The following is a 9,627-nucleotide window of genomic DNA, read 5'->3' on the forward strand; positions in this document are numbered from 1 at the left end:
GATACTAGACAGTGGAGATGAGGAAATTCAATCGAAAAGTGGTGTAAAAATAGAAATCCGCACCAAAACTTTAGTGCGGACGTCCGCAGCTGAGAAAAATCGTGTATATATATATATATATATATATATATATAGACACACACGTTTGTCTAATTTAAAGAAAAAGTTGGACAGCCAACTTGTAAAGATCATGAGGTCGAGATTAAATCAAATAATTAACACTATTGGTACAATTTTCCTATCATAGACACCCTTGCACATGATTCCTTCTAGTTAATTTAGTCTCCACTTTCCACGATGACCATAATATCTTCTGTATCATTTTAATCCAAAACCAACTGCATTCATGGCTGACGCTGAACCATCATCACCAGAACCAAATTCAAGGTCGTCAAATCTCTCAAGGCTCATTGCTTCCACCACAAATCTATCGACCCGAAAAGCTTCATCTTATTAAGATCCACTCTCTTTCTCTTCTCCCCAACAACAAATCTGGTGTTCCATGATCTTAGCAATAATCTCGATGGCGTGATTGGCGATATTTCTTTTTCCGATCTCTTGGGGGAGAGACCGACGGCGCCGACCTCGCTCCGGTGACGCGGACATAGACCTCGATGACCTGTGAGAAGGGTCGAACTTATGAGGCATGGCTGGAAAGGCTGGGTTTTGCCCGAGTGTTCTTTGATGAGGAAAGTTTTTATTGGGAATCTGGGTTTTTACTGCGGTCCTTGTTCTGTTTGTCAGTAACGGACGTTTGCTTAATCTGTTATGGTTCATGTGCACCAAGGTGTACTGAATCCGCTCCGCCGTCTGATGATGAAGTACTTAGGTTTGCCTCTCATATCAGTAAATTCAGCTGCGAGGGTTCTCAAAGTCGTTCTTCTTTTGCAGCTTTTGTTAAAAAATTGCAAGAAACGAGTACTGTAAGGCTATAAGCTAGCTATCCCAGAAATCAGAATAAGCACATGTAAACACATTTTGTCAACGTTTTGTCCCCAGTTTGACAACGTCTCCTACTCTTGGCATATTTCTAGTTTTGGCTTGCTTGCACGTATTGTTCATCACAACAATTCTCTACAATCAACAAAGTAATGAGTTAGATACGACTCAACCGCCAGACTCAACCTCGCTTCTCCTCACCTTGTTCTATTGATGAAAGATTTACTAATGAATGCGGTGTCCTCCCCACATACAGATTTGTTTTTGTTGCACTTGTTCTTAATCGTATCTGTGGGCACGGGTCTTCTCTTGAGCTCCCTCCAGTTTGTTCAGTAGCAGTGATTACATTGCATGAATGAGTTTAAAGATTTTTGGAGCCCTTTCTAATAAGGACTTTTATAATAAAGACTAATTGAGGATTTTTTAGTTTTTACCTATTTTTTTAATCGTATGTCCACATATTCACCATTCAGTTTATATAGGCAATCGTTAAGTGTGTTTTACCAATTATAAACTTGAACGATTCATGTTTGACAGATTTAGGTTGTCCAATAATTTTATCTAGCTCGATACCTTAACGATCACCATTTAGGTTGAAAATTTGCACAGATAAAGTACTCATATAGACCAAAAAACTAAATGGATAAGATACCAAAATATGATTGAAAATGGGTTTTTTAAACTAAAAAACTTAAAAATCCTTAACTAGTTCTCATTATAAAGGTCCTCATTAGAAGAGCTCCAATAGATTTCTTTTCACAACTCTTCCATTTATTGAAAAGGCCTAGAGCTTCTGGATGCCAGCAATCTAGCTGGTTTTGATGAGGGTGATGAAGTATTGAAGCTTGCTTCTGATAAGTGTACGTTGCACCTACTACTGTAAAAGGGGCAAAAGGACAGAGAAAGGAAGGGATGGCGAATGAGCATCCAGTTAGTACCAATTGATTGTGCGGACTGCAGAATGTTGACTCATTAATCAAGATATCATTTCCCCCGGTTTGTTTTCGTTAAGGATATGTAGGGTACACCAGTCTTTAAGCTATAGCTCAAGTTTGCGATTGCCTATATACAAAACTATCAGACAACTTGACATATCAAAATTTTCCTCATTTTCGTGTTTGCATGCAAAAGTTTCTCCTCCACTTGGCAGTTGAGCTCTCTCTTCATTTCAACTCCAGCATCATCAAAGAAAACTGTATTCTACTGTTATGTCTATGTCAATCTAGCCGCGAATTAAGCCAAAGAAAAGATGACTTCAGTAAAACTCCAGCGGCCCGTGAATGGTGGCAGGTGGATCAATAGCAATACGAGTAGCCTTCCCTTCTAAATGCAAACTGTGTAACAAGTTGGCCTCCTTAGCTGCAATACCCTCTGCGGTCCATAAGGTAATATGTGGCCACTCATTTTTGGAGAGGACTCTTTCACCTTCAACAGAGCCAGGGCATGCTTCAAACGCTGCCATTTTATCCGTGAAGAGCAGTGCAGTTATATCCACAGGGACTTGTTTGTGTAGGAAGATGCCATAATTAGCCACTGCAGTAACACCATGACTTCTCTTGTGTGCAAGAGTAACATGGGCCTTATTAATCTTGTTCTCCAAATTCTTGTCTTTCAGGAAAGCTGCGGCTTTACCATCTTTCCCAGCCAACTGCTTGACAATAAATCATAAATAAAATCAATCATGGGGATAATAACAGATGTACTATCATGGTCCCTAGAAATACCTTTTCAATTCAATTTCTAGAAATACCTTTTCAATTCAATTTCTAAATGAACTACTTAAGATTGAGCAATAGAAGTTGCTTCAAAACAAAAGAGAGGCTGCAATCAATACATGAATGGAAGAAAAATAAAATTGCACACTCTTCCACAAGAAATCGCTTTCATCAGAGAAAGCAATGAATCAATAGTAATATACGATTCATTTTGATCAAACAAAAGTTATTGCTGATCAGCGTAGTTCATCGGTTCAGGTTTACTCTAAAGTCTAAATATAGGACCCACCCTTTTGTATACTAAATAAATGCAATAAAAAATAAGAGTTCAACTTAGACATGGCAGTAAACTGAAATATCCATGCAACAACCATGCTGAAAGTTGGCGATCAATATTTATCAAGCCGAAGGCAGATTGATGGGTTCCTTTTGGACTGGCCAAATACTAAGTGGAGACTACTAAAGATATAAGAGGGGCAAAATTTGCACTTATTCAGCAGAGTTGAATCAAGTTCCACAAACTAGTGAGAAGTAAAGGAACTTGGAAGAATAGATGAGAAAGAAAACATGTACTCACATTATCAAGCAAACCTCTGATTTCAGTAACAGGCAGGCTAATGGCAGCAAAAACAATGGCCCCGATCTTGCTCTTCCCAGAATCTGGAGTTCTATACTCTGGAGTCTTGTACTCACCTTTAGCAATCTTACTTAGCTCTTCTGATACTTCCTTAACAGCAGACTCAAAAGAAACCTGGAGACATAAGATGGTGAAGAAAGGTCATACTGTGATCTGAAAAGAAGAGAAGAAAAGAAAACTAATTCCAGCAATGATCAATCTAAATAATGTTGGATGACGCCTGGGAGTCAATAACTCAGAAGGTAAACCAGAAACAAAATAATTACACAGATATTTAAATATATACCAACCTGAACAGAATTCAGATATTCTGAGTGTCCAAATAAAACATCCCGCAACTGTTTCTCCCATTTAGCCCACTCATTTGCATAGGTTCCCTTGGTAGACTCCAATCTGAGTACAGATTCAGAGCCAAGAACATAAGATTCACACAATCATCATCAGCAGAATATTGGATTGAAATGAAGCCAAATTACAGAGTTATGCTACTATAAGAAAAGGGTTGAAACAATACAGTGTAAGAACACAGTTGAAAGCCTGTCTAATGGAAAAGCCAAGTGGGAAAGGAACATGAAAAAGAATAAAAAAACCGTCTGTTTTTAAAAAGATATAGTCTAGGAAAAAAAATTTATATTCAATTCTTCACAATTGAAATAGGAAGAAAGTTCCATTAAACTATTTTTATGAACATGCAATTTAATCCACAAGAAAAACAAAAGAACGGACAAGGTTGCCTTTGCATTTTTATTTCGGTTATAATTTATCTATATGATTCAACTTGAAGATTAATATTTTTTAAATGGTTAACAGAAGAAAATACTGAAATTAGATACAGGTCTTCAGTCAACAAATAACATCCACACTATATCAAAACAGTGTCTAAAACATGCATAATGTTGCCATACCAACCTTCCATGTGTCTTGGTGTGAAGCTTGTATAAATTCATTCCCTCCTCAAGAGTTGACTTCACAGGATTAGGTAATGGATTCCTGGGAATGCAAAGTGACTATCAATCTATCATATCAAAGTAATTGCATGGCAAGAACAACAGGTCACATCATTTATGGTTTTTGTATTTTATTGAATCACTATTACAGCACAAACAATTTGTCACGTTTTCCCTAATATACAGTACAGTTTTCAAAACATAGAAGTATTATTACCACAACTTGTGATGGAAAAATTTCATGTTATTGTAATATAAATACGTTTATTCCAGTGTCGCACTAAAATTTATAATACAAACATTATTTATGCATGCATATATTACACAAGCAAATCCCCATCTCAATTGCTACATTATTTGACCTATTATGAAAATCTTTGAGTTTTAACTTTCATGCTCATCAGTATGTGATTCACTCAAAACAAATGTAAAAAGTGTTGTATTTCACAATGAACACAAAACAGAAATTGTGCTTTAAAAGCAGAAAAGAACCAATATGAGAGATGTGGAAACCTGTTTAATTATTTCATTTTCCTTAGATGGAAATAAAATTAAAACTAAAATGAAGTACCTATCAGATTTCAGCAGTGGTATCTTGACAAGCGAACCAAAACGCTCAACTAATTCACCATCAAACTCGGCACGGCTCTGAGGAATTTAGACTACATTAGTTCAGAAAACTGCAATATTGGGTATATCAATATAACATGAAAAAGAAATTGTCAATAGATAAATCGTACTTTGCCCTCATAAAGGTGATAGAACATTAGTAGCACATAGCCACCATTTGGAGAATTCTTATCAAGGTTTCCCTTCAGAAATTTAGAACATACAAGGGTTAGGATGATGTTAATGATAAGGTGTCTGATGATATCTTTGAACAAGAAAAAGAGAAGAAAATTTAAATAAGTGCCTACCGGATGATTAGAACGTTGAAGCACACGATACATGAAAACCGCTAATGCGTCAAGAGAAAACGGATTTGAATCAGTGCCTGCACATTTCAAGACCAGTGTAAGACCAAGCAAAAGAGATCCCATACATCATCACTAGGGTAATCATGGTGCGTCGTTTTCAGTATGAATTCAATAAAATCCAAAAACTGAACCAAAAAATAACATAAAAACAACAGAACCTTCAGAATCAGGAACAACTGGAACTGCAGAGGCCCCTGTTCTGTGGCACATGTCTTCAATCTGCAACAACACTATTAGTACAGTTCTGATGAGCATAAGCAGATTTTCATTTGGAAAAGAATGCAAAAGAATTTGATTTTAACCTTCCTCGTCATATTTTACCAAAGAAAAAGTTCACATCCAAAACTTAAGTCTTTCCCAAACAAGAAAAATTGACTTCGCCAAAAGCATTTTTGGTCTCCATGTTGAGCCAAAAAGGAATCTACACATGTACTAGATGGAACACATTTTCTGGATATGAAGAAAGTATAATACCTGTCTCCACACTTCTTCATTTGGTGCATTCTTGTCTGCAAGCATTATAGAATATGGTTTTTTCTTCCGTTCATCAGCAACCTTCTGCCAATATCTTCCTGTTCACAACAATGAACAAATAATCATTAACATACTAATTCCTGCAAATAATCATCAATCATCCAAACGAAAATTGTCTGGATAAAGATATGGATTGTCAACTGAGAACCCCTTAAATTCTAGATATTTTGAGCTTGCATCCTACACATTTAACAGGTCAATAACTTGTGTAAATTTTAGCTTGCAATTGTAATGGATATATCTTGATAAAGCATTCGCAAACTTCAAAAATGCTGAGCTGTGCTTATCAAAGATTAATAGTCTGCAACAGTTTCTGGACAAATAATTACCTTTAATAAGGTCACCCATAAGAGTGAGAACTGGCCTATCATCCCCAAATCGTCCAGGGACTTTGAGTAGTTCCTTGCATAGTGCAGACTTAGCAGAACCAGGTAGTCCTGGAAATGCCAATCCAAGAAAAGGAAATCAAGATATGCAGGGTATATGTTGAGTTGCATAAACTATAGCCATAAGTGGGAGTAAATAAACATAAGGACCCATACTGCAAAACAACTGCAAATATCCATATAGTAGAGCACATGACCATTAAGAACTTCAAACGGAAACATAGTTGAAAGGGGGCACTAATGTAAAACTATGGAAAATTTTGAATTTCCAAGAGACAAAAATTGCTTATAAGAGTTCTACAACTCATAAGAATCTACAGCAAAAAGAAACATAAAGATTGCACAAAACCTCAATCTGTCCAAATTTTTTCCCATGGCATTAAGAAACATAGTATGGTTAGACATTCAAGGAAGCAATCAAAACTCCATCAAAAGGGAGAAGTTGTTACCGGGAAAGAATACAATCAGACCCTCAGCTTTTGGAATGATGTCCCCAGTTGAGGCTGTGGGGCTTGATGGTACAAACTCCTTCTGAAGATCACCCTCTTCATCTCTTCCACCCTCAGTTATGGCCAAGAAGTCTTCAGCCCTTACCAAGTTTCCAGCAGATCCTATAAGAGCCTGATTCTGTGGGCTCCGTTTTGCATATTGTTCAAGGAAAGGCTCAGCCTCACTGAGGTACACTGATGACGATAGCTGTTTGTTTCCACATTTCCGTCGTATGTACACAGCCCTGAAATGAACAAACAATACTGACTCAGAGAACAAAATCACAAAAGTCTTTAGGTGGAGAGAAAACTTTAACACGGTAAGGCTATATAAAATCACCATTCATCAAGCATTTTGCTGAGTTCCCTCTGCTTTCCAGCTGAAGTGCCCCATATTTTCATTTGCCTATGATGACAGAAGAAAAGAACAATTAGTCTTATGCAAGACCCGGTCAGAACTACTAGGCACAGCTTCTGAATTCTGTCTAATTGAATAAGTAACAACCAGTATACCCCTTAAGTCATCAAACAGTTGCTGATTAATGTAACATTTCTAAATACTTCACGGATATGAGGCTCATAAATCATGACAGTGGCTAAAATTTGGCTAGTAATGCTTTATAGAAAAGAGTTTTGAGAAGGAAAGTGAAGTGGAATTTGAATGGAATAAATGAAGATTTATCCATAAGTATTGTGAGTAGTGACAACATAGTTGGTCAAGGTCTGCATTAACTCCTGATAATATTATACCACAAAGATAAAACGGGGATCGAAATCTGTCATCCTGAAGGTGCTCGGAATCAATGTCTTAATATTCAAGTTCCAGAAATTAAAAAGGACTTCTGGGATTAATAAGGAATTCTAATATTATATAAGCAAAATTACCAATCAGGTCATCAAAAAATATTGCCCACTTATGCAAAACTATTCTCTCCTTTTCCCATTAAAGTTTTGAAAGGACAATAACCCTATGTTATAATTAAAATGTACCCTAAACAAGCAGTACATCTAAAACTCCAGATGCCCCATTTCAAATACATCACGCGAGACAAGCTCAGAGCCTCACCTCAAGTAATAAGCTTTATAAGCAGCTGGACCTTCTTTAAAAAGAATTGACAAACCATTGCGGATCAAAAAGGTACGCAACTGCACCAAAGGATAAGCACCATCAAATCATTGTGGATCAAGTAATAGGGTTTATAAGTGCCTATTGTATACATTACACTGTACGTACTAAGTAATAATAAGAAATAGCAAAACTAAAGATTGAAAATTAGATAGTTAATATTGTTAGTTTTGCACCGTTCCCAAAAGCTTAAGTTCTCAAATTATTGCATACGTAACATAATCAATTCTTCACAAATCATAATATTGTTTTCTTGCCAAGATTGCCTCCAAACAATCAAAAACTAATTTCTTACAACTAGTTTAGCATTTTATGGTGAGTCTGCTTGTGCAAACTAACACAACATTGTAAAACTCAAAAGCGGGGGTAGAGTTGAAGAACCATGTTCTTCAGAATTTTCAGAAACCAATAGAACAAAGACATAAATAGAATTAATTTCAGTTTACCCCCATTAAGTTTAGGTCGATCATCATGTTAGTCCTTCTTCTTTCAATTTCATCAAAAACACTCCTCAACTCCCAATTTTCATCAGCCGCGCATGGCCAAACCTCCAATCTCCATCCAATTCCTCTGTCAAGTGATGACTTGATATCAAGAAAAAAGAAAAAATAGACAAATTTTATTCAATCCCACCAAAATCACTAAGGTTAGGGGGTTGTGATGAGAACGAAGATGTGTATCAATATGGGGGAAAAATGGTCCGAAAGGTAATTTTCAGAATTTGACTTTCTTCTTGATATCAAGTCATCACTTGACACAGGAATTGGATGGAGATTGGAGGTTTGGACATGCGCGGCTGATGAAAATTGGAAGTTGAGGGGTGTTTTTGATGAAATTGAAAGAAGGACTAACATGATGATCGACCTAAAATTGATGGGGGTAAACTGAAATTAGTCCGCATAAATAAGTAGAAACAGAAAGTAAAAAACGTTGACTATGGCAAGTACTTGTTAAACATTGTCTCACTTCCAATTACTGCAAAGTCCTATTTTTATACTTTACGACCACCGTTATTACATATTGAGCCAGCCTTACTCATTTTTAAGACGGCCGTTTCTTAGTAACTCAACATAAAAACACTTTTACATAGCCGGCCTCATGGTTTCATCTCTTACACAGTGTGGTCCTTTCACATACCGTACACAATATTCGCCCTTTCTGATTTCACTAAAGCAATGCAGTACGTCCATGAAAAAAAGGTAAAAAACGTTCAAAAGGCAACAACAACGACAACAACCATGAATACAAAGTCAAACATTCTTTGTCAATACTCAACTTCCAATCCTCTAGACTTTGACCTTTGCTACCCAAAGGATATAAATATAAACCTGCTACTATTATTATACCTACCACTTTCAAACATGAATATGGTACAATTATCTGGCATATATATTTGACAAGTAAAGAGATCAATCACGATTTCAGTATTGCAACCTTCAGAGAGTTTAAAAAAAATAAAAAAAAGAAAAAAAAAGTTGAATTGTTTAATATTGTACCTTATAGGTAAGAAATTTCAATTTGATCATTAAGTTTGCATCTTCATCAGCCAATCCATGTTTTCCTGACATACCAGTGCCACCATCATCCTCCACGACAGTGCTTTTGTTTTTTGCAATCTCAGCAGCTTTCTCATTGCTTGCCTTGAACAAATTAATGTCAACAAAAAAACCTACAGAAATATGAAGAGTGTAACTACCAAATGAACACCTCAAGTTAAAATATATAACCAGTGTTTATGCCACACCACTCATCCCCACTCTCCCAGACCTTGGGCCTCATTTATACCAATAAACGTACAAAAATGTTGTCTAGGTTATATATGCTTATAAATTAAACATGGAATAGCATTGGAGAATCATTGTGCATACTTCTCATGAG

The 9,627-nt window shown here is 36.3% G+C and overlaps 1 protein-coding gene across 1 annotated transcript in view; it reads right to left on the reverse strand.

The window, feature by feature from the left end:
* Positions 1–1,859: 1,859 nt before the first annotated feature.
* LOC101312620 overlaps positions 1,860–9,627 on the reverse strand; it is a 10,073-nt gene continuing 2,305 nt past the window's right edge. Inside the window, exons 7-20 of the mRNA XM_004295933.1 lie at positions 9,246–9,456; positions 7,690–7,769; positions 6,964–7,029; positions 6,585–6,868; positions 6,079–6,186; positions 5,690–5,787; positions 5,374–5,434; positions 5,156–5,232; positions 4,979–5,050; positions 4,810–4,886; positions 4,201–4,281; positions 3,582–3,684; positions 3,232–3,405; positions 1,860–2,587 (exon numbers count right to left, since the gene is read on the reverse strand). Coding sequence (XP_004295981.1) covers positions 2,195–2,587; positions 3,232–3,405; positions 3,582–3,684; positions 4,201–4,281; positions 4,810–4,886; positions 4,979–5,050; positions 5,156–5,232; positions 5,374–5,434; positions 5,690–5,787; positions 6,079–6,186; positions 6,585–6,868; positions 6,964–7,029; positions 7,690–7,769; positions 9,246–9,456 — 1,885 coding nt within the window. The 3' untranslated portion in view covers positions 1,860–2,194. The remainder of the gene's footprint in view (positions 2,588–3,231; positions 3,406–3,581; positions 3,685–4,200; positions 4,282–4,809; positions 4,887–4,978; positions 5,051–5,155; positions 5,233–5,373; positions 5,435–5,689; positions 5,788–6,078; positions 6,187–6,584; positions 6,869–6,963; positions 7,030–7,689; positions 7,770–9,245; positions 9,457–9,627) is intronic.

This window comes from Fragaria vesca, linkage group LG3 (genome assembly GCF_000184155.1).
Source record: "Fragaria vesca subsp. vesca linkage group LG3, FraVesHawaii_1.0, whole genome shotgun sequence".
NCBI classification, from domain to species: Eukaryota; Viridiplantae; Streptophyta; class Magnoliopsida; order Rosales; family Rosaceae; genus Fragaria; species Fragaria vesca.